This window comes from Orcinus orca, chromosome 1 (assembly GCF_937001465.1).
Source record: "Orcinus orca chromosome 1, mOrcOrc1.1, whole genome shotgun sequence".
In the NCBI taxonomy this organism is placed as follows: Eukaryota; Metazoa; Chordata; class Mammalia; order Artiodactyla; family Delphinidae; genus Orcinus; species Orcinus orca.
The window spans coordinates 204,579,300-204,604,754 of NC_064559.1; the positions used below are offsets into that span (position 1 = coordinate 204,579,300).

General features: G+C 60.1%; 1 protein-coding gene across 22 annotated transcripts in view; it reads left to right on the forward strand.

Moving 5' to 3' along the window:
* CASZ1 (castor zinc finger 1) overlaps positions 1 to 25,455 on the forward strand; it is a 155,044-nt gene that overhangs the window by 108,680 nt on the left and 20,909 nt on the right. For 18 of the 22 annotated variants that reach the window (XM_049712449.1, XM_049712482.1, XM_049712427.1 and 15 more), the window contains 3 exons: positions 19,472 to 19,948; positions 22,911 to 23,745; positions 25,149 to 25,217. In XM_049712449.1, the coding sequence (XP_049568406.1) occupies positions 19,472 to 19,948; positions 22,911 to 23,745; positions 25,149 to 25,217 (1,381 nt within the window). Of the gene's footprint in view, positions 1 to 13,478; positions 17,123 to 19,471; positions 19,949 to 22,910; positions 23,746 to 25,148; positions 25,218 to 25,455 lie in introns of those variants that run through there. The other 4 variants (XM_049712424.1, XM_049712520.1, XM_049712523.1 and 1 more) reach the window with 2 other exon arrangements.

A 25,455-nucleotide genomic window follows, 5' to 3' on the forward strand; every position in this document is an offset into this window, starting at 1 on the left:
AGGACGGGTAAGGGGGCCACCGGGGCTAGGTTTGTCCCCAGCAGCACGGGGAGCGACACTTAGCTCAGGCTGAGCAGGGTGACTCTCCCGTCGGGGCTGGGCCTGGAGCCCGTGGTGTTGCTCCCGGGGAGGACTGGCTGGCAGGTTCTCCTGTGGCTCCGTGAAGAGGCTGCCCTCTCTCCCTCCCTCTTGGAAGTGGAAGCTGAAAGGAAAGTCAGCCTCTGGCCCGGCCCCTCTGAGCCCAGGGCCACGTGCCTTGGGAGCCTCCTGAGCGTCCCTGCCCTTGAGGTTGACAAGTGAGCAGACTGGGTCAGTGGGGCTGACCGGAGGGGAGAGGGAGAGGCTGGCCAGGAAAAGCGGGGTCAGGTAGGAGCAGCGGGGCATGTAGGTACCTGAGCCACCTCCCCCGCCTGGTGGCTGAGAGGATGGCTCGGGGCCACCCTGTGGCCGGCGAGGACCGTCTTTCTTCTTCTCTCGGGTGTGTTGATCCTTTGCAAACTTGCAGAGGTCTGTGTATCCAGTTATTAATTTCAAAGTTGATTTCTGACTGGACAGGGAGAGAAGAAGGTCTGGGGAATGGGGGAAACCCTCTGGCTGGGAAGTGAGTCTTGGGAACAGGCCTAAATGAGTTAATATTCCGATCAAACAATTAAAAATAGAAAATGCTCCCACGGCACCAGCTGCTGAGGCTTTTCAGCGACTGTCACCAGTAGGTTCACGGGGCAGGTGGTGCCAGAGAGGAGTGTTTTCACAAACAGCAAATATCAGAGATGACGGTGTGCCCCCCACTTCCCTCCCAGGACCCAGGACAGTTGTTTAGGGGCTCCCAGTTCTCCTTGAACTCCCCTCCGGGGCCGGGAGCCAGGGGTCTGTGCAGCTTCAGGGCTGCCCTTCTCCTCTCCAGGGCCCGGCCGTGGCGGTGAAGTCATCACCAGATGCCTGGGTAATTGCTTTAAGAATCTAACTTAAAATAAGATGAAAACTTATATTCCTGGGTAAGGAGTAATTTCCCATCGAATAGTAAATTAATGAAAGGATTATACCAGCGGGCCTGGCCGGGAGGCCGTGCTCATCTGATAAATCCAAGTGGCTTGGACAGAACAGTTCTGGCCCAGGGGGCTCCCCTGGACCTCAGGCGAGGCCCTGCTTCCTGGCTCCTCTGGGGCTCTGGCCTGCTGAGTTGAGAGGACATGTTCCATGTATGCTCAGGGTCCCCTTCAATGACGGGGACCAGCTTTTCAAATCCCCAAAGTGGGAGGGGCTCCAGTCTGACCTCCCACCCCATGTGGGCAGTGCACCCAGGAGGTGGAGCGCTTCTCTTGACACCCAAGAAGGAGGGGCTTCGGGAGCAGTTTCCAGCTGTCACTCCATGTGGTCAGCAATGTAGTGACTGCCCGCCCTGGTTTGCCCAGGACTGGAAAGACCCATGGCCCGTGAACCCCCTCAAGCCTGGAGGCAGAAGGATGGGCTTATTGATGCAGCCCCTCCCTCAGGGTCCTGGCGAGCCCGAGCACCTGAACTAGAATAGTCTCAGCCCAGGATGGGTTACTTAACAACTGGCACCACCGAAAACCGCCTGGCTCCGGCTCCGTGGGCTGCGTTCAGCCAGGTGCATGTGGACTCGAGCGGGTGTGCACACACACCTCCCCAGGCACGACAGGCCACTGCCTGAAAACCTCTGCTGGGCATAGGAGAGGCCTTGCAGCTGAGGCCCCACTCCTCCCGACCCTGTTAACACTGAGCCCCCTCCCCCCGTAGTGGAAGGGGTGCAACATGCAGAATCATGACGGCAGAAACCCCGTGAGTTCACCCAGTGCCCTCCTTCCAAGAGACTCCAGGCACACCACACCTACTATCCATTTCTTCTCATCAATTCCCTCGGAGAAAGACACAGGGAGTTGTCCCGTTTCACCAGTGGGGAAACAGGAGGCCCAGAGACACTTAGGGATTTGTTCCCAAATGCAGGGAGACAGACCCAGAGTAGGGCTTCCCCAAGGACCGTTCCAGTGGCAGCGTGGAGTGGAGGCCACTTTCAGCCCTGGTTATTGACTGTGCTGCCTGGCCCACATCCCCGTCTCTGGGCTCCACCTATATCCCAGCTGTAAACATGTGGACGCATCCCCGGGCCTTCCCTGCGAGGTAAAAGGCAATTGTTGATGCAAATGCATTTTGAACTTTCTGGAGGGAGCCTCCTCTAAAAGCGTTCATTATTGCCTACCTCCTGAGAAAGGGGTGCTCCCGTCTGTTCGCAGGGAAGTAGCAAAGGGGAGTTGAAAAACATTCTGACTTGTTTCTGTAGAAATGGGAATGAATGGACTGGACAAAGCGTTCTTCAGGAAGAAAGTCTGAATGGACGGGCATTCTCCTGGGATGCATGTTTGTCAGATATGTTTCTGTGTAAGCATGGATTTTGTTGGAAGGAAAGATCGGGAGACCCTTGCAGCTCAGCTCACCACTGGCCCTCACTGCTTCTAGAAGTAACGGGGCTACCTGGGGAACTGTACAGGATCAACTTGCCGCTCTGCAGACAGCTAGCTGTCCCTGCATGGGGTTTGCGTCTGGGGGCTGTGTTGAGTTTGTGTAGGTGTCACCTGAGAGAGGACCAGCCCTTTGCCTGGTGTTAACCACACCATGCTTTCAGGGGTGGGGAACAGCCAGGTGTTCTTGGGAAGACACGTGCTGCTTGAGTGGCTTACTCCACCCTCCCACCCCAGAGGGAGGAATTATGGGGCAGTAGGACTGAGAATTCCTAGTCTAAACAACCTAGCAAAGCGTGCTCCGAGAGAGCGCCAAGCCAGAACCACAGATGGTGTGATCCAGGGTTGTAACGGGAAGGACGGTGGCTTTGAATGTTAGATGTTATGTGACAGTTGCTGTCCAAGCAGACAGATCGGTGAATTCCAGGCTGCAGGGATTCTGAGCGGGCCCTCCTTTATTTATCTTCTCTTCCACCCGAGGTGGGGGGACAGGAGTGGATTAGACAGAAAGGACAGGCAGCCCTAGAAAGGCAGGTGGAAGGAGCACGAGAAAGGTAGTCAGCCTGGGAGCACCCTGGCTCTGGCCACTTGAAACATACCATCCCGGGCCAGAGGTCCTAGCCCCTTGCTAGGACCATATGGGTCCCTTTCCTTGGCCTGCCTGATAGGAAGGGTCACTCTGGGGCTCCTGGGAGACCTTCAGATGGATGGCAAATGGAGCTCCTCCCTTGAGACGGAGGCGGGACCAAGAAGGAGATGGGGATGTTTTCTGTTTCCGGGTCCCTTGGGGGCCCAGGGGCAGATTGAGACCAGGCTCCTTGCAGGGAAGGTGTTAACAAACAGCAGGTGATTAAACATGACAAGCGGTGACATTTCTGTGCAGGGTTCTCAGTCCCGGCAATGCCAAGAATGAAGCTATAAACCCTGACATTTTGTGTTATGCACTGAGAGGTTTTTAATAGACCTTTCTCCCTCTTACCCAGTCAACTTCTCTTCCCCTCCCTCGCCTCCCCTCACTGTACCTGCTGCTCCCACAGAAACCTCCTGCCTCCCCATCCAGCCTGGCCTCCTGGAGCCTGCCTGGGCCCTCTGGCTCTGGGTGTCTCTGCAGGTCTCTGGCCTCTCCCTCCACTCGTCCTCAGGGCCCTTTCCCTGACTGCTGGGCTGGGCATTCACTGCCCTCCAAGTCTCTCCGTTTTCTTTGATCTTTCCTGTTGCCCCGTGCCCCCTCCCCCATCCTTCACTCCCTCACCTCCTTTTTTTGGGTCCTGATCTCACAGCCTCACCCTCTGCTGCGGCTGTCCCAGTTGTCTGCAATGGCAGGTGGCTGTCCCCGTGCCCTCTGTGTGTTAACATTTTCAGACGGACTTGATAGTGGGGGGAAGGGAGATCGTGGGGCTTGGGATGGGATTTTTCCCCCATCTTTTTTTCAATTTCCTTTTCTCCTTTTTTGGGACAGAGACAGGAGTAGCGGGAGAGAATTGCACTGTACTACAAACAGTTGCTGGATTTATTCAGCAAGGGCCTGGCCGGCAACAGTTGTTCCTCTCCCAGAGAAATGTGGGAACAACTGGGGCCTCTTTTGTTCTCCAGGCAGAGCCCTGCGAAGGGCATTTGGAGGTGAGCCTGAGGCCCAAGAGGGCCAAAGACCCAAGAGAAGGGGTTTCAGACTCAGTCCCACCCAGTCCTACCCTCGCAGATAGGAAAGGTCCTGGAGCTCCACAGGGCTTGGTAGAGAAGTCAGGCCACACCCCCAATCCCAGCTCTACCCCTTATGAACTTGAGAAGCACTTAGTTTTCTGTATCCGTTCAGTAAATATTTATTGGGTCAGGTGCTGTGCTAAAACAGTGGTCCCCTCCCGCAGATCTTGCAGTTTAGCTAAACAGAGGGGTCATTAACCAAGTTATATTACAGAAGTGCCATCTAAGGGAGCAGGGTGTGATGAGAGGGCAGAGGAAGGGGGCCCTGCAGTTTGCAGGGCTTCCCAGAAGAAGTAAAATTTCAACCGGGACCCCTGAGGGATGCATAGGAGGAGGGGTAGCCAGGCCCAAGTCGAAGGAGTGTTTCCTGAGTTGAAGGAGTGAGTGGGGCGAGAGGCAGGTGCTCCCGCGCCACAGGTGCTGGCTGGCAGGCCGGAGATGGGGGGGAACCTCACCACCCCACTGTGGCTGTGCCCCTTCGAGCTCTGGGCAGCTGACCCGGAACTTGCTCTGCCAGCCACCCTTCTACCAACTGGGCTGTCTGTGCCAGGCATGGTGCATCAGGGGCAGAGCCAGAAGTCAGCTCAGCTCTGCCCCAGGGGGAGGGAGAGTGACCAGGAAGTGTGTAAGTGCCCCCGAGGTCTGGGGCTGCTCCTGCCTTTCCTGGGCTCCCTAGCCTACTCTGCTGAGGACTCACGGAAGAGAGGGCAGGAGAGAGGATGCAGCCCTGCGTGGAGGGAAGAGTGGCTGGAGGAACAGGAGCCCAGCGGAGCCGCCCCCCTTTCCTTCTGCACCTGCTGGCCTCCCAGGCAGAGCCTGGGCCTGGACACCAGGAAGCCTTCCTGGAACTCACAGTTGGCCTCCCCTCTGTGCCCTCAGTGGCGTGGGGAATGCTTTGGAGCTGGTGTGTCTTCCCCATCAGAATCTGAGCTCCCTGATACCTGAAACCGTTCTCTCTGGATCCCTAGGGCCAGCGGGGACAGTGCCCATAAGGTACTTGGGATGTATTTGAGAAACTCAACTGACCCAGGAAGAGGAGGACTTGGGTTAAATAACCCTTAGGGCAAGATCCGCGAGGAGCCTGCAGACTGACCGTGGGTCCCTGGTGTCCAGGAAGACTGGCTCCAGGTTCAGGTCCAGGTTCAGCTACCTCACCCAAGCCCAGAATCCTTCAGCCATAGCGATGGGGCAGCCCTAAAGCCTGCTGCCTGGAAGGGCCTCACTGAGAGCTTCCAGAGTCAGACCCAGGACACCCCACCTCCATGCGGGTCCCCTGAGAGGGAGGACCAGGTTGGCTTCCTGTTCCCATAGAGGGTCTAGGGCAGGTTTCAGCCATAAATCCCCTTCCTCACCCCATCCCAGTCCTGCCTTCCTGCCAGACTTGGCCTGAGTCCCACATGCTACCCCTTGTCATCCAATTCCCAGCGTCCAGCCAGGATCCTGCGAAGGGCCCAGAGGCCCAGGCTCTCTTGGCCCTCAGCATCTCAGAGGGAGGGGGCGTGCCGAAAGGGGAGGCGAGGGGAGTCCCAGAGCCCGGACTTGGCCCTCTGCCCCTGTAGATCCGGAGCCAGGTTTTACTGTAATCCTTACATCCTGTTGCAGATCCTTAATCAGCTGGAGCCCAGGTTGGGCTGGACCCTGTGGTGACACTCAGGGCTGTAGCCTGGAAAACCTGAAGTGGAGCTTCCGGACTTGAGGTTGGGGGCTGTGAGGAGGAGGCGGAGGGAGAGAAGGGAGCTGGTGCAGGCACAGGATGTGGACAGAGCCCAGGCCTGCCACCCACCCGACCCAGGCTGGGGGTGGAGGAGCAGAGCAGCTGTTGCAGGCTGGGAATCGGGGATACGGGAGGATGAGCAGGGGCCCACATGGGGCCCCCTGGAGAACACGGGAGTCTGTGGGGGCCGCCATGTTGCCTGTTAGCACCATGGAGACAGCTGGCCCTGGAGTCGCTCTGATAGTGAGCAGGGCCTTAGCCAGGAAACAGCAGAGAGGTGACCCTGGATGATGTTGGTTCCAGGTGTCTTTACCTACTGGGCCTAAGTCCAAGGCTAGAAGTGGTCCTGCTCTGCTGGGAGCTCTGCCTCGTGAGGAGGGATGAGGCAGAGAGCCCAGGAGAACTGTCTGCCCTGGGTTGGGAGCAGCAGAGGCCCCTTAGCAGGGTAGCAGGATCCCAGGATCGTCCCTCCTTTTGCCAGGGGCAGCCCAACCCTGGCAGTCCAGCCCAGCTCTGCAGTCCCTGCATGAATCAGGGGAAGAGTTGGGGGCAGCGGGGGAGTGTACCCCTTCTAGACCTCACCCTCTTTCAGCCCAAGGAGCAAGGATGGAGGAGAATGAGGGGAAATGCACAGGTCAGAGATAGCCGTGGAGCGGAAGCCAGGAGTGGGCTGGCTGGCAGCGGGCGGGCACATGGGCGTCTGTCCTGCCAGGGGCCCAGGCTGGCTATGCAGACAGCCTCTTTTCTATATGGAAATGAAGAATTTAGGCTAATGGAGCTCAACCATCTCTAATTTTGCGATGGCAGGAGGATTTTGATTGAAAGTAATTAAGCAAGCTAGCTGTAAAATTAATTAAAGCAAAAGGGGGGGATTTTTTATTGGATTGGATAGCGATATAGCGTCTGTCAGGCGGGGGACGGATGGGGGTGACCTGAATCCTCTGCCCTCCCCCCTCCCACTCGGGACGTTTATGTCACTTTAATCTCCTTACAGCGGCTGCTGTGCATTTGTTTGAAATAATCAAGGAAATATGGTCAGAAATTGTCAGCTTTCAGATCTAATTTACCTGACGGCCCCTGCGCGAGCCGGCATGGCCCAGGGAGTGAGCGTGCGTGAGCGGGTGGGAGAGCCCGCGTGGGCACAGAGGACACGGGGCCCCCCTTCCCCCGGGCTCAGGCCCCCTCTGAGGGTGAGGGAAGGTGCTTCCTGGCCTGTGGGAAGCCCCGCCCTGGAATGGGCCCCGTCCCCCACCCACCTGCTGCCTCCCCCCTTGAGCCGTAGCCAGCTTTGGGTTTAGGGACTATAGGATCAGGGAGGTGACAGTAATTCCTTACTCCAGATGGCTGACAACTGCTAAACCCCTCCACCAGGGCCACAGTTTTAAAAATACTCCTAAATTAGGCCCCTCATGTCATCGTCATTGGCCTCAGCAAGGGGATTGTGGAGATGGGCTGTAGGGAGGGTGGGGTAGCAGTGTCATCCATGGCACCTCTCTGCCACCTGCTGCCATCCCCGCCTTCTTTCCTGGGGCTCCTGGAGGCTGTGCTTACCTACCCGGGGCCTGCCTCTCCCAGGCCCTTCCTCTAATCCCAGAATAGCGCTTGCCCTGTCTTCCCTTCAGGGCACAGCTCCCAAGCTCTGGGGGTCTCAGTCCCTGAAAGAGGAAGCCCCTCCCGCCAGCACCGGAGCGCCCTCCATGTGCCCAGGCTCTCCCTCCCACATGGTCAGCCCCGCACGTGTCCTACTCATTTCCGGGGGTAAGCCAGGTCATAGAGCCAGATGCCACCTGTGCTTCCCTGGGAGAGTTGAGGAGCCTGAGTCCCAGGCCCTGCACCCTCGGGGTGCTGGTTCAGAACCATTTGGGGTCCTTGCCCAGGTGGGCAAATGTGGGGCTTGAGGCCTCGCCAGCAGGGAATCCATGGGGTGTTTGGGGCTGATGGGCCCTGGAGCGGCCTCCAAGGTCACAGAAAATTCCCTTTTAAGACACAGACGTGGAGCAATTTGATCTGCTGGTCATGACAGGGCCTAGGTCAGGAAATGGGCCTCTGGATTTGCTTGGTCCTGACGTGTGAGTGACCTGGGCTTTCAACAAGCCTCTCAACCTCTCGGGCCTCAAACCCCTTCCAGTTCTAAAGTTCTGTACGGATCTAGGACAGCCACCACCCTGACAGCTGCCACCCGCAGGAGCTCCTTGTCCAGCCAGAGCTCCTTGCCATGCCATGGGGGTAGGGGAGAAGTTGGGGGTTCTGGAAACAGCAGATTAGGATGAGCAGCCTGCTCCCAGTTTGCCCACCTTAGAGCATACCAGTTAGAAGGCCTCTGTCCCCACCTGCCCTCCTTGGGGCCCCGCCTTCCGCCAGTCCTTCTCCCAACCCCCAGCACACCTTCCCTGCCCACCCCCCCAACCTTGGGCACCGTGCGGCTCAGTCAGCCTCCTCTGGCGAGGGCGTTGGAGCTCCTGTCGTTCTCCTTCGCAGCCTGGCTCCCGAGCAGAGCAGCTGGGTGCTTGGGAAGCATCGCCTGCCCCTTTCCTGAGCTCTCTCCGCCTGACCCTCTACCCTCCCCTCACCAAGGGTCCCTTATCTTGGGGCAGGGGGTGGAGCCCCAAAGAGCTCTGCCTGGAAAAGAGGGGAAGGAAAGCTGCTGGCTCTTCTCTATGTCTTTGAAGCAAAGTTTGTGCCCAGATCCCAGGTCCTTGGGGCCTTGTGCTCCCCTGGCCGGCTCTGCCTGCAGGGGCCTTGCTGTGAGGCAGTGGCATGGGCGGGCACCATGGAGGCCCAGCCAAAGCGAGTTCCTGCCCTCTGTGCCCACCAGCTGCCCAGGAACCAGATCCTAGGAGACACAAGGTTAGAGAGAGCCTCTGGCCTCAGCCCAGCGTCTCACCTCCACGCGTGGCTTGCAGCTGCTCACGTCAGCCCCTGCAGCTGTGATGTGGAGGAAAGAGCAGGGGGACCTGTGCCAGGGATCTGGTGGGGCTGCTTGCCTGGGCCAGGGGCTGGCTTCTGGACTTGACACTGGGCCAGGCTGCCAACGGCAGGCACCAGGGTAGAGGGAGGCTACGGCAGAACTAGGATCCCCAGGCAGGCCCGGGCAGGTTGGCACTGAGAGAGATGGGAGAAGGCCAAGAGGAAGGTGGAGGGCACCGGCATGGTCCTCGCGGTGTCCCTGTGTCACACCCTTTGCTCTGCCCTACTTGGGAGAACCTGAGTTGGGGATGCTATACTGAAAAAACACTTTTGGGAACTAATGTTCTGTGGTGAGGAGAGAACACTGACTGATTTTACAGAGGCTCTCCTTGGAGAGGAAGGACAGGCGAGGGCAGCAAGGCTGGCCATGGCTTCTGGGTTGCAAGGTCAGAGGACGGCCCTGGGAGAGCACCCCACCAACGTAGCCTATGACAGCTGGGGCCCAGGGAGTCTGGGAGAAGGAAGAAGTGAGAGGGCAGCTTGGGGAGCTGATAAGTCTAAGGCCAGCCCGGCGGTACCTTGGTGCCCATCACCTGGCTGGCGTGAGATAAAACACGTGCATTGTTTTGCCACTAAGCATTCCTGCTGTCCCTTCTTCTCTAGCCCCCAAGGCTTTGAGGGAAATGTACTGAGCGCACTGGCCTCGTCCAGGTGGAGCCCCTCCTTTCCCCGACGCTCCTCCCGGCCTCCCCCCACCCCTCCCCACCCCCCCACACCCAGTCCAGGTGTCTGAGCCTCTGGGTAGAACTTGTGCAGGGAGAACAGGAGAGGCGAAGGATGAGTGGCCTGGCCTGCTAGTTGCAGGGCATCCTGGCCTTAGGCCAGCCCCCCGGGCTCGGCTCCCTGTGGACCTTTGCAAAGGAGGACTCCACCAGTGGGGCCCACCTTGGCCTAGTGAGCTGGATGCTTCCCCCCTTCAGGTGGGGGCCAGCATTGGTTGGGCCATCTGCTCTCCCCCTCCCAGAGGATAGAGGGGCAGTCTTGTCCCCTGAGTCCCAACTCATGCTTATTAGTAGGGGCCAGTGGCTTGAGGAGAGTCCTCAGGGGTGTACACTGCACTGCCCCGGCCACGGGAGCAGGGAGAGGTACTTGCCCCACTGGGAGAGAAGCCCGGAGTGGCTGGCGTCCAGGCCCAGGAACCATTAACCGCAGGGTCTAGTGATGCCCATGGTGCCTGGGTACCCAGTGCCTCCCCCAGTCAGGTCCATGCCGGAGTTGGCTGGATGTGACCAGGGCACTGGGCTCCCAGAAGGTGCCTGGGGCCAAGCTAGACTCTGACATCGCAGAGCCTCCGCAACCTGGCTCGGCGGGCTTCCTGCCAGTGTCAGACCTCCTCTCCTGCTTCCACCGTGCCCACCCTGCTACCCCGGATCCCAGTGGGGCTGGTGGCCCCGTACAGACTCCAGAAGGGCTTCCCGGACCTCATCCCCTCCTTCCCGTCTGCCCTCAGTTTCTCACCCTCTAGGCCTGGAGTCTCCCCGACCCAATGCTGGCCCGGTCCTCCGTGCCCCCTGGCTTCTCAGTCGCATTTTGCTGCCAGCGCAGGGCACTGAAAAACTGCTGGCACTGCCAAAAACCCTGTGTGCGCTATGACTCCCCAAACATCCCTTTATTTTTATTGTTCTGTTAATTACTGTTTAAACTTTAATAAGTCACTTCATCAGGAGGGGGGACCTGCCGTGAGCTTTTCTGTGCAAACACGGGCCCGGGAGTGACTCGGGTGTAATATAACCCTTTATGCGATGTGGGAATGTTTAGATTGTAACAGAAACTTGTTATTTTAATGACAGTTGTGGGGGGGGGGGCTGTGCACTAAAGAGGAGGAGGGTGGGCGCAGCTCTGTTCCGCTTGCGTCCCACGAGGGCTGGGGGTGGCCTGGCCTTACCTGGGTGCTCCCGTGCTGCTGCCGCTGAGCGTCTAGGACACCTGGGCTGCCCACATTCAGGCTCCGGGAGAGGCTCCAGGGTGGCTCCAGGGTGAGAGAGGCTCGGGGGCTCCAGGGTGGGAGGGCCCAAGGAGAAAGTAGGGCTTTGTGGCAGGTGGGGAAGCAGGAGGATGCTGAGGGTCCCCAGATCCCTGGACGAAGGCAGGGCTGTGCAGGGCTGGACCAGCGCTTCCTGCTACCGAGGCGGGGACCCTGTCCACAGTCCCCATCCAGTGTGGTGGCAGGCACCATGCTGCACGGCTCTGGGCCAGACATGTCACCCCGTGTCCTCCTTTCAACAGCCCCGCATCTCAGGTGAGCACACCGATGTCCGGGGCAGGGATGTGACTGGCTTAAAGTGGGAGGCTTTTTAGAGGGCGGCCAAGTTCCTAATGTCAGTTTGTCTTATTTGGAAGCTGCCAAAGTCCAGCCGCCCAGGCGTGGCCTCAGCGGGCCGGGCGCTGTCCCGTAGTGGCAGGGAAGGGCCCACCTGGGAACCAGGGTCATCCCCCTCAGCCCTGGGACAGGGCTCACCCCTCAGGCCCCTCCACCTACCCCCCCAGCCCTCTCAGGAGGAGGGTGTACGAGGTGAAGGGGACATGGAAATAAGGATTGTCCCCAAGTCTGGGCACGGACCCTCTTCCTCACAAGGGCTTGGCTCCGTCTCAGGGCGGTAGGGGCTCGAGTCCAGGGTTGGGGTGATGGTGGCCAGGCCACCCCCTCTCGCTCTGGTGCCCCCGATCCTTTACACCCAGAGGCACTCCTGCCCCAGACCCACTTGCAAGGCAGGTGACCCCTGGAGAGGGATCCTTTCCCCAGCACCCGTGGGTCTCCTGCACGGACCCCAGGCCATCTGGGCCCAGTTTCCTACTTCATCTTCATTTGGTCCCTCTGTCTGACCATCCATCCACAGAGCTGAGCTCCTGCTCCGCGACAGCACTGGGTGGCAGAAATGACGAGTCCTGTGCTTGCCCTCAAGGGCCCACGCCTGTCTGGGGTTAGTGAAGGGGTGTCGGGGGAGAGCATGACCCAGGGGGCCTGGCCCCTGCCCAAGGCCGGGTGCTCCCAGGGCTCCGTCTGGTCCCTCCTCTCCCTCTTTGGCTGCATCCCACGAGGGCCCCTCCGCGCCTCCTTCCGGGCAGGGCCAGAGGTTCAGGGTCCCACTCCCTCACGCTGGAGACGGCAGCAGCCCCCCAGATGGCAGCGGCAGCGTGGGCCACGAATCGCTGAGGTTTTCCTTTTCCGAGCAGCGCGTTTCCCTAAATTGTCTTTGACTGCGTGCATGGGTAATGAAAGTTTATGCCCTTGTTAGAAGGACAGGCGGCCAGTTCCAGTTAGAACTGGGGCTCTCTGACGGCCAGCCTCCCCTCCAGCCCCCTCCCCCGAAGGAGAGAGAGCGCGAGCACAAGTGTGCGTGCGCGCACACCCTCCTCCCTGGTGGATAAGAAGGCTGTTACGGGATGGGAGAGGGGACGGGGGAAAAAAGAAAAAAAATTTTCCGTATTTGTGTAAGTTGCTTTAAAAGCATTTTATCATGTCATAAAAAAGGGAAAGTACTCTCAGAAATTGATCCTCTCCGCCAGCCCATTGGACAGAAGGACGTTGGGATGTTAATGGCCATCCTGCTCCAGGGTGGCTTATTAAAAAATTTATACATAAATGCTTAAAATTGCATAAATTATTTAAAAAAAAACCAACAAAGTGAGCAATCTGAATTCCCTCTTTTCCTCCCCTTCGCTCGGTCCCCCTGCTGTGTCCCCCCTTTTCCAGCCCCTCATTGCCCGCGCCCCATCCGCTCCCCAGGGTGTCCCCCCTTTCCTCCGCTTCCCACTACACCCCCAACACCGTCCGCCCTGCCCTCCTCCGGGGTTTCCCTGCCTCACCCACAAATTAGTGAAACAGCCAGCCCACCACCGAACACTCACATGCACACGCACTAATAAAAGCACCACTAATAATGGCCCAAATCGCGGAATTAAATATTAAGGCCAGAGGAGGCGGACGTGGAGCGGAGCTGCCGCCACCGTAGCCGAACTTGGAGCTGATGAGTGTGTCTCTCGCAGGCGTGGAATGTCACCCACACATCCTGGAGACTGGAGTGGGGAGTTTTATGATGGTTTTTCATTGATTTGTTTCCCCAGCGCAGCTGCCGACCTCTATTGAGGGACAAACATAATCAGCACTGACGCAAATTAGATGGTTATTCGTTTTGAAAATTGACAGAAAAACAATAAAAAAGATGAAATGCTCCCAAATCAATAGATATAATGAAATTCAAATAATCCGAGAGATGAGGTCTCCATGGCAACTGATAATGTGGAAAAGAAAACAATTTAATAAAGGACAGACACACTTTGAAAACAGATTGGGCCCAGGGAGGGGGGCGGGCTGGCGGGCGGAGGGCTGGAGCGCGGCTGGCGAGTGAAGGATCACTGTCCGTCCCAAGGACACCCGCCATAATTAAGCGAGGCTTTCGGCCCCAGAAAGTGCAGATTCAGGTTTTAATACACAAAATTATTTCAGGAGCAGTGAATCGGAAAGTCGTTTGTAATGACCTTCCTGAGAGGCCCGGGCGCAGGGCATGTTGGAGGCTGGGCAGCCGGCCGGCTGAGTTATGGCATATTTGTGTTTTTATAGTGCGGAGGGGAGGGGGTGGGGGGGAGGGGGGGAGAAGGTTAAACAGTATTTACAGCTCAGTTGTTTTCAGAGAGGAAAGAGAAATAGAGTTCATGGGGAGATGCAGTGGGCAGGCGGGCGGGTGAGCCGGGGAGGCCTCGGGGCGAGGCAGGAGAGGAGGTGGGCCTGGGCAGGTCTGCCACCCTCGGGCTGCCTGGCCTGGCCTTGGGGCCAGGCACCCCCAGGGGGATGCCAGGAGAGGCCGAGGGGCACCCAGGAGTGGCCTCTCCACCCCAGTTCCTAGTGGGGCCTTCTAGGACCAGGGCCTCTCTGGGGACGGGGTGAGAGCCTGTGTCCAAGCTCTGTGTGCCTCCAGCCACACCCACTCAAAGAGAAGGTGAGGCATTCCTGAGGCCGCTGCGGAAAGGTCGCCTTGCCTGGGCACCTCCAGGGCTCTGCACGGCAGCCGGCTGCTCCTCTGGACGGCGCTGCCCTTCTGGAGTCCTGTGCTGTGTGTCTGGGGTGCGCCCAGCCTTGGGCACGGCGGGCGAGGACCTGTCAGCGGCCTGCAGCTGACAGCCTCCCTGCCCCGTCCTTGGGCTCCACCTCCCTGCCCCCGGCGCACAGAAGGGGAAAGCCTGGTCCCTTGGGGTTTGGCAGAGGCAGGGGCCACAGAAGGGGAGGGGACCCTGCAGAGCCCCCTTGCCGCCCTCCAGAGCTGCTTGCCTGGGCAGGGCAGCTCAGGCACGGAGAGCCCGGCCCCGGGGGTTCACCCCTCCCTCAGGCTGTGTCCCCTTCAGGCTGCAGGAGCCACATTTGTGCGTTGTTATCATGACACACACAGCACAGCCGGTTTCCGGGCCGCTCTTCGTGTGCACGTGTGAGTATAATATGATTGTACAAATACAGAGACGCCCGAGCGTGTGTGCGTGCGCACGGTCTGTGTGTGCGTGTGCGTGCGTGTGTGTGTTTTAAATCTCCCCGGGGCGGTAACTCTTCTTCTCTCCCCTTCCTGTTTGGCTGTGACCTGGGGGAGATTGATGGCCAGCCTGTGCGGTGGATGCTAACAGTTCCTCTGATTTATAGAGTTACTTACGCTAAGTGAGGCCACTTAGACGCGTCTGGATAGTAAACCTTTTAACTGGACTAAAAAATCATAATAAATAAATAAACAAAGTGGGGCGAGGAGGGCCCCCAGCGGCTGGGCCCCCCGCTTCCCGACTTGGAGCTGTTGGGGACCAGGGGACCCAGCTGAGAGCCCTGAGGGGCAGTGGCCACTCCTCCCACCTGCAAAAACCAGGCATGGGATCGGGCCCAAGAGGGAAGGACACCCTTCTCCTCGGGGACAGGTCCTGGCTGGGGAGATGGGGTGGGAGCTGTTAAGATGGAGATGGGCTGTGTGGAGGGGGGGCCCTGAGGGAGCTCGTGGGGAGCAGGGCCGGAGCAGATGTCTCTAGGAACCCTTCCTTGCTTCCCAGACTCGCTGCTCCCGTGGCACCGAGACTTTTCACCGCAGTGATCACGCTTGTAATGACTTGAACGTCTGCCCCCTCGTCTAAACTGAACAGTCCGTCATGGCAGGAACCGGGACAGTCCGCCTGCTCATTTCATATCCTCAGAATTCAGCCCAGAGCCTGAACATGGGCGCAGCACCCCAGCACTGGGGCTTGTGGCCTGTCAGGTTCAAGTTCTTAGGGGCTGCAGGGAAGCTCCAACATTGCTGCCACCCTCGCTGGGAGGCTGTGGGAGGCATGTGTGGGGTCTCAGATGGTGAGACATCGGAGCCCAGCGGGAGTCCGGCTCTGGCACACCCTCTGGGTGACCGTGACAGTTGACAACCTCTGTGAGCTCTGCTTTCTCACCCGGAAACAGGGATAGGACAGCGGCCGTACGGGGACGCTGGGGGACCACTGAGGCGATGCTCTGAGTTGCCCAGCACTGGGCAACTTTAAACAGCTGGCTCAGAGGGTGCCAGCTGCCATGTTGCTCTAGGCAGTGTGGGCCAGGGCGGCCACCAGAGTGACCCAGCGGTGCCCACGGCCCCCGAGCCGCCTGGCAGCAGGCAGGAGGGCCCAGACCACCCCAACCCGAGGGGACGGGTGCCTGGCCCCTGCCTCACCACTTCTTGATATACAGCGGGCATTAGGCTGCCCAAAGGGGACACTGCATCCTTAGGAAGAAATATGTCCTCATTTTTCTTAAACACCGTTTCCACTGAGTGAAATGTTTAGAAGGGACACGCAGGGAGAACTTTATTTCCTACCAGGGAGTTCAGAGCCACCAGGCAGAGCCTATAAAGCACCCGGAGCCTGGTAGCTGACAGTCCGCCCGGCCCCAAAACACATTACTCACTGGTGGGGAGGGGCTGCCAGGCCTGCCCAGCCCCTGGGGACTAACCCCCACCCCCAAGGCAGGACAAGTGACTCTGAGGTACCCAGCCATGGGCAGTGGGCACTGGAGCCTCTGGTCCCCTTGAGCCAGGGCTGCCCAGGGCAGGGGAGGACCTGGCCCTGACCAGGCGAGGAAGTGGCCGTTCCAGCCACCCCCGTAGTCCCCAGGGATCAGGGATGAGGGGCCCAGGTGCAGCTACAGGATCCCCCCCCCTCCCTTGGAACTGGCAGGAGCCCCGGCCTTCCCCAGCCTTTGGAGGGAGTGATGAGATTCCTGCCATAGCGGGCCCTTCTCCCGAGGCCCTCCCTTCATTCGATTTCTGAAGCTGGCTGATTTACATATTTATAAATATCAGTAAATTATTTATTGTAGCAATCTGCTGCACCATTTTACCCATCACAGTTAACACTTTAGGGGGCTCCGTGTTATGGGAACCGGCAGTGAGGGTGAGGAGGAGGTGGGCAAGGAGGCCTGGGACTTCCTGGAGCCTTTGTGGGGACATGGTGGCGGCCCCGCACCTTGCTGAGCCCTGACCTTCATGAGCTCGGGCTCTGGAGTGTCTTCACGGCTCCAGGATCAGTCTCCTCCTCTGTCAGATGGGACGACGACAGTACCTGCCTCACGGGATCATAGTGAGAGGTCGTGAGCCAGCGTCCAACAGGCACAGGGACAGTCCAGTTCTCGCCCCTCCCTTTCTCCACCCTGAGCAGGACCCACTCAGCTTGGAGACAGAGCTGCCTGCCTGGGGGCTTGTTGCGTTTGGAGCCCTGGGAGGGGAGGCTCAGACTGTGGGAGCCGGCGAGGGGCCATTTGTTGCTGAGTAGGCAGCCTGCCCGCGGCCCAGCCCTGCAGCCTCTCCTGTCCCCTCCGCCTCTTCTGGGCCAGGTGTGGTTTCCTGGTCTAGGGGTCTCGTGCCCAGATGTGGCACCGCACTTGCCTGTTTGTCCCCTCCCAGGGCTCAGCTGCCTTTCCCCAGGTCCTTGACTGTCAGGCCCTGTGCTTGGCACAGACAAGCACCCTCTCTCATCTTACAGTCCTGCAGCCCTTTTCACGGGGAGAAAGCTCGACCAGGGCCCAGGGCTAGCGAGGGGCCGGAGCCAGGCCGTGAACTCACGACTGTCTGACCCCAAAAGCCAGGCCATACAGTGGTGCTGTGCCACCTCCCAGGGCTCGCCCTGGCCCACCCGGCATCACTGGGGCCCAAGGCAGGAGGCTGGGGGAGCCCTGGGCTGGCTGCCTGCGTGCAGATACTGACCCACTCCTCTCCCCAGGCCTGGCTGGGATCCCTGCAGCCGCCCCGCCCCTCGCCTCCTCTCTGGAGCCCGGCCCTGGGTGAGCAGTGCGGCAGCCCCCGCGCCTTCCCACCCTCCGGCCCAAGCCTGCCTCCTGGGCAGTATTGTTCCCAGAGGAAGTGTCCAGTGTAAATAGAGCAGCGGGCAGGCTGGTGGCGGGAAGGAGATGAAAGGGGCAGTGACAGGGCCGGGGACGGATGGCTTCCTCCCATTGAGGCCTGGCCACGGCGTTTATATTTTAGGGAAGAAAGTCAAGGGAATGTTTACATGGACGGGAGCCTGGGGTCAGACCACGAGGGGGGTAGTCTGCAGGTCCCAGGGCCCTGATGGAGGGGGAGGGGAGAAGGCCCCACAGGGTGGGCCAGAAGACGGGCGGGCAGGCACCTTGGACCTCAGCTCTTACACACACACCCCAGCTCGCAGCCCCAGACTCACACGCATCTGCACTTTGGAGTAAGGCCTGCTTCTGCCTCCTGCCCTGCACCCCAGGCCCACACCCCTTCTCCACCGCCACCCCTGGGACCAGCAGTAGAGTCAGAGGGAGGGCAACATCTGGAAGGCAGGTGGGCTGGGGCAGAGCAGCAGCTGGAGGGCAGGTGTAGGGGGCATGGGCGGAGCAAAGGGGCCTGCGGGCGGGGGGTGGGCCCTGGGTGCACAGCTGCATCGCAGCTGGCGGGGGCCCGTGAGGGACTGAGGCAGGCACACAGCCGAGATCAGGAGCGGGTGGGCGAGGCTGGGTGGGCCCAAGTGCCAGGAGGCTCCAGGATGGGTGGGGGCCCAGGGAGGGGGTGTCACCAGCAGCAAGTGCAGCCCTGGGAGCTTCTGCTTCCCTCTTCCTTGGGATAAATATTTATAGATTCATTTGCCGTCTGCCATACACACTTGGCTACTTACCTCCCGGTAAAAATAGAGCAGGCTCCCCACTCCCACCCTTCCCTTCTCCACCAGGGCCGGGGACAAAGGGGGCCAGGTGAGGCCAGCTCCCCATAGGCCTGCTGGAGGAAACTCGGTGTCACGGAGCCTGGCGGCTGGCCCTGAGGCCGGGTGGGATGGCACGATGAGGGGCCCCATCGCTGAGCTTTGAGAAGGAACCCATGACGATGCTTGGAGTTTTGGGTGTGGGCAGCACAGACTTGGAGATGCGGACACACGTGGGTAGCGTGGGCATCCAGCTAGGGGTGAGGGTGGGGCCCAGCAGAGCCAGGGCTGCAGGACTGGGGGAGCTGGGCTGGGCTGGGCTGGGATCCCTGGGCAGCTGGCTTCGAGTCAAGGGTCTGGGGCAGCTGGGCATCGTCCGTATCGGGGGGCAGCCATCTGTGTGTACAAGCCAAGTCTGCTTGTAGATGAGGTCCTGGCACAGGCGTGGCCGTCCCCGTCTGAGTAAGCCTCTCAGTGCGTTCCAGGCATGTGGGTTTTTAGGGTCTCGATCCGTTATAGTGAAGCCCCTTCTGACCATGGATCTGGGAGCAGAGTCCCCTTGCTCAGCCTTCTGACCTGTGTGGAGACTTGAGGGCCGCACGGAGGAGCCCTGCCTTGGGAGCATTCAGTGGGGCTCCCTGTGCACAGAGGGGGTGTAAGCCATGACTGTCTGCCATGGCCGCCGCCCGCCCCTGGTACCCCCTCGGGGTCTGGCGCACAGTAGGAGCTCACTGCGTGGATGGGTGGACAGACAGGATATACAAATAAACAGGTGGAGGTGTGTCCACTTCTGTTGGCCTTTGTGGCGGGTCCCAGGCTGTATGGTTAGTGGTCTTGCCATTTACCCCCCAGGACCCTGGGCGCCCCCGCTCAGCAGCCGTGAGGGAGGTGGCTAGCGCTGGGGCAGCCTAGTTAACAGTTCCCGGCCAGTTGCGTCGGGCTGTCGTGTTGAGGGATTAGGCCCCGTAACTGCAGCCTCTGGGCTTCCTGCTGGGGTTCTGAGGAATCCCAACCTGTCCCAGCTTCTCAGGGCTGGAAAGTGGACCTCGTGGGGCCAGCCAGGCCTTCCAGGGCAGCAGGAGCTGGCCGAGGCGGAGAAGGCGGAGCCAGGTCCTGTGGCATGTCTGTCCTGCCTCCTGGGGCCAAACAAGGGGAGGAAATGCTTCCAGAAGCCAGGTGCTGGGAAGAAGACTGCTCCTTGCGTTTAAAGAGTCATTCGTTCATTCATTCGTTTGCTCGTTTACAGAATATTCCTGAACCCCCTAGTATGCGCCAGGCTCTGAGGATAGAGCTCACGGTCTAGTGAGGGGACAAACACACCCTGGCCTTGGGACGGGGCGGTGGAACTGTCACTGGGGAGAGAGAGACCTCTGGCTTGGGGGATGCGGGGGCAGGGCGTCCGCCCCGGCTGTCGAGGTGGGTGGCCGGGCCTGGCACACACGCCTCTGACCCTTCTCCTCCATCCCTGCAGCTGAAGGCACCCGGTGCCCCGACCCGCCTGCAGGCAAGCCCGCGATGGCGGCCAAACGCAAAGGCGGCCTGAAGCTCAACGCCATCTGCGCCAAGCTGAGCCGCCAGGTGGTGGTGGAGAAGGGAGCGGAGGCCGAGGACAGCCCACTGCGGCCCCGGGACAAAGTGCGCAGTGGCCCTGAGGCGGGGGTGGCCCGGGCCCCCCGCAGCGAAGAGGACAAGAGGCGGGCGGTGATCGAGAAGTGGGTGAACGGGGAATACAGCGAGGAGCCGGCACCCACGCCCGTGCTGGGGCGGACTGCCCGGGAGGGTCTGGAGCTGCCACCCGAGGGCGTCTACATGGTGCAGCCCCAGGGCTGCAGCGACGAGGAAGACCACGGCGAGGAGCCCCCCAAGGGTGGCGGCGTCGTGGAGGAGAAGGACTCGGACGGGGCAGCCTCCAAGGATGATAGTGGCCCCAGTGCCAAGCAGGCTTCAGGTGGGTGTCTAAGCCCCGGACGGGACATAAGCCCACGAGGAGGGCGGCCCGGCGGGGAAGGAGTGGTTTGTGTGTCCACAGAGCGTGCCCTCTTCCCTCAGGGGCAGCAGGGGTGAGGAGGGAAGGGCCTGAGAAGGCAGCTTCCCAGACGTGTGAGCCGGGCTGGGGTGGGCTGCCGAACACACAGTGGGTCTTCAGGAAGCAGTGGATGGACGGATGGACTGGTGGACAGGCAGACGGATGGATGGAGGGACGGATGGACGGACGGCGTGTGGGTAGACGACTGTCCACACGCACCTGCGTAGGGAGGAGCCTACTGGGGGGCGCAGTACCTGGACATGCATGTGGGGAGCGACACCCAGCCGGCACATCCCGTTACACCCACCTGCCCCAGACGCGGTCCCCTGGCTGACGTCTCTCCCACGAGATGGCTAAGAGCTGGCCTTTCTGGTGTCTGCTTGGCCTTAGATGAGGAGCTCCTTCTGCTCTGGGGAGGGAGGGTGTCTCTGCTAGGACCGGAACTCTGGGCCTGGGGTCTTTTTTCAGCTCCCCAGCCTCATTCCCAGGCTGTGCCTGTGTCCCGAGCCTTCCCTGCCCGCTTCCCGATCCCCTTCCCCTGAAGCGAGGGGCGCATCTCCTCCCCACGCGGGGAGCCCTGCGCAGCCACATAATTATGCATATAAGATATAAACAGAGCTGTTTAATTATCCTTCGCCACATCAGTGACAGAGTAATTAACAAACATTGCAAGATCAATGAGGAAAAGTGTGACCTTCAGTTTCCTCTGATAGGAAAAGCCCTTGCCGTTCCCAGACGCAAGGTGATTGCGCTGGGCCTGAGGAGAGGGGAGGGACAGGGACAAGGGCCACTGTCCCTTCAGCGCCCCAGCACCTCCCGGGGGAGCAGAGAGCTAGGATGGCAGGAGGCAGGGCTAGAACTGCCAGTGGCCTCGTGGCTGCAGGCCTCGCCCCTCGGGTTTGAGGCCCAGTGGGACTGCAGGGTGACACCCAGGGTGGCCTGCTCAGCCCGGGCACTGGAGCCAGGCAGCCGGAGCCCAGGCTGCCCACCATGGGCTTGGGAATGCAGGCCTCTGGGCTGCCCCTGGGACCCCTGCCTGGCCCCCTCCCTGCTCTAAGCCGCCTGCCCTTCAGAGCCTTCTGTTTCTCTGCCATATATAGTGAGGGCTCAGCTGCCTCCAGCTATTTTTAGCCCCTTTCCCTGGTCCCTGAGCCACTGAATCTAGCAGCCAGGGCCCACTCCTCCCAGACTGGGTCCCCAACCCCAAGTAGCTTGAGGTCAGGACAGCAGCCCACCGGCCACCCCGCCCAGAGGAACAGCTGTCCGTCGGTTCCTTGAGTCGCTCTGCCCACCTTGTGTGCCAGGTGCTGCCTGTGACTGTCCTGTCTCCGCACCTGGCGCGTCCCGGTCCCCGCAGGACTACCCTCCTGCCTGTCCTCCCAGGAGCTCAGAGGCTCTTTCTACATGCTGCTAGCTTCTCTCTTGGGCCAGAGCCCAGCCCCGCTCTCAGACCACTTCCAGGTGTGGTTGGGAGGAAAGCCCTCCTCGGCTGCCCTGCTGGGTCCTGGTCCTCCCACCCCTGCTTCGGCCACGCCTTCCCCTGGCCGTGCTTTTAGGACCCCCAGCCTGGGGTCCTGCCGCTCTGTGTGCCTGGGTGTGCAGGCTCAGACATGAGTGGAGAGAACACGCATGTGCCCTGGGGCCCAGGTGAGTCCCACCCACCTGTGTGCACCCACTTCTGATTCAGGGGGTAGCACATAGTCGGTGTTCAGCGAGTGTTCTGTGCAGGAATGCGTGTGCTGGGGAGTCGCAGGCCTATTGTGGAGGAAGTTTGTGTGTGGAAGGAGTTCGTCTCCAGTGAACAGCGCCAGGCAGAACAGGGTCGTCTTGCCCCTGCCATCCTGAGACTCCTCTTGGGGAGCTGACTGTGGAGTGGGGAGTGGTTTGTGTGCACGTGTGTGTGTGTGGGCGGGGAAGGTCGCTAGGGCTGCGAGCTTGAGTGTGCACGTGTGCGTGCATGTCCCTGTGGGGAGGTTGCTTCGGGGGATTCTCCGTGTGCCCCACTGTGGACACAGTGGGGCGATAGATGGGCCAGACTCAGCCACTGCCTCTACGGCCTTGACTCTCCTCGGTGGCCCACCCTCGTGCGTGAGCACAAGTGACCAGAAGGTGGCAGGGAGGTTTGAAGGACTGTACGTCATAAGTCTTGGCTGGGGTGGGCGGGCCCTGAGGGAGTCTGAGTGAACACATCCGCAGGCTCTCTGCCCGTCGGCCCTGTCGTCTGGGGCCATCAGCAGCCTGGGGGGCCGGGAAGGGCCAAGAGGACAGGTCCTGAGGAGGCTTGGGGCGAGCCTCTCATCCTCCCAGGGATAAGGGGCCGCCTGTGTGTCCATTTGTGGGGGCCAGGGAGGGTCCTCCAGGCAGGCTCAGCCAGGCCTACCCCTGACCCCATCCCCAGTGGCTCCCTCAGCCCCTGGGGTCCCTCCTGACTGCCCAGCCCCTGGCTCACAGCCCTACCTGTCCCCAGCCCCCATTCCCACCCCCACCCTGGGAGGCAGGTTGGGATCTGGCCTTACTTCCAGTAAAATGACTTCTCCTTCATATTAGGCCAAGGCAAGAGAGCGGAGACATTTATGAAACTTTGTTTAATGTACTGAAAAGCCATCGGCCAGAACATTTAGGAAATTGATTTTCCTGGCATTGATGAACTCGTTTTATTTTACCCCAGTATTAATTACTTTTTTTTTAAACAAATTAATTTAAGAGTCGTAAAACCTAACAAGTGAGCCAAATGTCCATAGATCATGTCCCGCTCCACCCTTCCCCAGGCCGGCCCCCTCCCTCTGTGGGCAGGGCGGCGGCGGTGGGGGGCGGGGGGCGGGTCCTGTCCCTGGGCTACCCTGCTCCCTCCCAGAGGTGACGGCCCCTCTCCTCCCTGCCACAGGAGAGGCCTCCTCGCTGCGGGACTACGCGGCCTCCACCATGACCGAGTTCCTTGGCATGTTTGGCTATGATGACCAGAACACGAGGGACGAGCTGGCCGGGAAGATCAGCTTCGAGAAGCTGCATGCGGGCTCCACGCCAGAGGCGGCCACCTCCTCCGCGCTGCCCGCCTCCGAGGACGCCCTCAGCAAGCGGGCGCGGTTCTCCAAGTATGAGGAGTACATCCGCAAGCTCAAGGCCGGCGAGCAGCTGTCCTGGCCGGCCCACGGTACCACAGCCGAGGGGCGGGCCAGCAAGGAGGCCCTGGGCTCCCTGCCTGGCCTGCGGCTGCCCAGTAGCACCGCACACCTGGAGACCAAGGCCACCATCCTGCCCCTGCCCTCACACAGCAGTGTCCCCATGCAGGGCCTGGTGGCCCGTGCCTCCAAGTACGACTTCTTCATCCAGAAACTGAAGACGGGTGAGAACCTGCGGCCCCAGAACGGGAGCGCCTACAAGAAGCCGTCTAAGTACGACCTGGAGAACGTCAAGTACCTGCACCTCTTCAAACCCGGGGAGGGCAGCCCCGACATGGGAGGGGCCATCGCCTTCAAGACGGGCAAGGTGGGGCGCCCCTCCAAGTACGACGTCCGGGCCATCCAGAAGCCGGGCCCCGCCAAGGTTCCGCCCACCCCCAGCCTGGCTCCTGCACCCCTCGCCAGCGTGCCCACTGCTCCCAGTGCCCCCGGGCCAGGCCCTGAGCCACCTGCCTCCCTGCCTTTCAACACTCCCGAGTACCTGAAGTCAACCTTCTCCAAAACAGACTCCATCACCACGGGGACCGTCTCCACTGTCAAGTAAGGCGTGCACCACCCTCACTGCCAGCCCTGCACCCGGGACTGGAGTGGCCCGGAGGCCCACTTCCTGCCTCCGAAGCTCACACTTATGGACACACACACCCACACCTTATGCACATCCACTGTGCACCCAGATTCTCACACACATGCTTCCGCACACGCGTGCACGCGCACACACACACGCACACGCTCCTCTGCCTACATAATCGCTCAGGCTCAGTTCATGCACCCGCACACTATACATCTTGCTGTGCGCACACACGCTCTCACAGCGGGTACAGGCACACCTTGTTTTATTGCGCTTCGAAGATATTGCGTATTTTTACAGATTGAAGGTTTGTGGCAACCCTGCACTGTCGGATGACGGTCAGCAGTTTTTAGCAATAAAGCGTTTTTTATTTAAGGCATATGCATTGCTTTTTCAGACATAATGCTATTACACACTTAACAGACTACAGTGTAGTGTAAACGTAACTTTTCTATGCTCTGGGAAACCAAAAAAATTCGTGTGACTCGCTTTATTGCGATATTCACTTTATGGCGGTGGTCTGGAAGTGAACCTGCAGTATCTCCAGGGTCTGCCTGTACTTCTGTGCACGTGCTCATCTGCTAACACACATGCCACAGGCTACTGTAACCCCCATGTGCCCATGACAGGCTTTCTCTGCCTGCCACCGTGAGGGCCAGTTGCCGGCTTATGGTTGGCTGGGAAAGCCTTACTCTGGGCTGGGGTTTCTGGGTTCCAGGCTGGTGGCCAGGGCTCCCAGGCTCAGAGCCTGCGCCATGGGGAAGGCAGCGAGAGAAGGTAGGAGGCTGGGGTGGGGTGGGCACACCCAGCGCAAAGCCCTAGACCATGGCAAAATAACTGATGGATCAATGTGGGGGGCTGAGTGAGACCCTTCCCCTCAGCCATCCCTCCTGGAGGCGGGTCCAGAAACCTGGGAGTAGATCTAGGGAGCTGCCCTCGGCGTCGGGGAGGCCTTTCCGACCACCCAGCCACACTTGCTTGGTGCTGTTCCTGCACTTTCCCCTGGCTCCCTCCCCCGTGGTACCTGGTACCCCTCTTCAGCCAGCAGCATCCTGACTCTCTGTGTGCAAGGCGGCCAGGCCCCAGCTTCCCAGGCTTCCTATGCTGTTGGACTCTAGGTCAGATCCACGCCCAAGGTAGGGCCCTCCAGCCCTGCCAGCTGAAGACGGCCCAGCCCTTGCCAAAGGTGGGCTAATTGAACCTGTGCTAGTTTTCTGCCTAAGGACTTTTCCAGTCCCACCCTAAAGCGCCCAGAACACTACACAGTGAGCAGAGAAGGGCCAGGGCCCCAGGGCAGGGAGCTGCCCCCAGACGCTCTTGGGGCGTGAGGCCACCTCGTCTGCTAATCAGCTGTGCCCTGTGTGTCTCTCACCAGGAACGGATTGCCCACAGATAAACCAGCTGTCACTGAAGATGTAAACATTTACCAGAAATATATTGCCAGGTAGGCCCCTGGGGAGGAGACTGCCATGGAGAGAAGGTGGGTGGGGGCAGGAATGCCTGGGGACCATGGGACCATACGTCCATGTGACCACTAGTACCAAGGTGCCTGCTGCCTCCCCGCCCCCATGCATTCCTGCTTCCAAACCCTCCCCAGGCCTGCCCTCTGCCCCGTCTCAGAGCCCCCGCCCCCTTGATGTGGTCCAGGCCACATGCCCTTAAGCAGCTTGTACCCCAGGCAG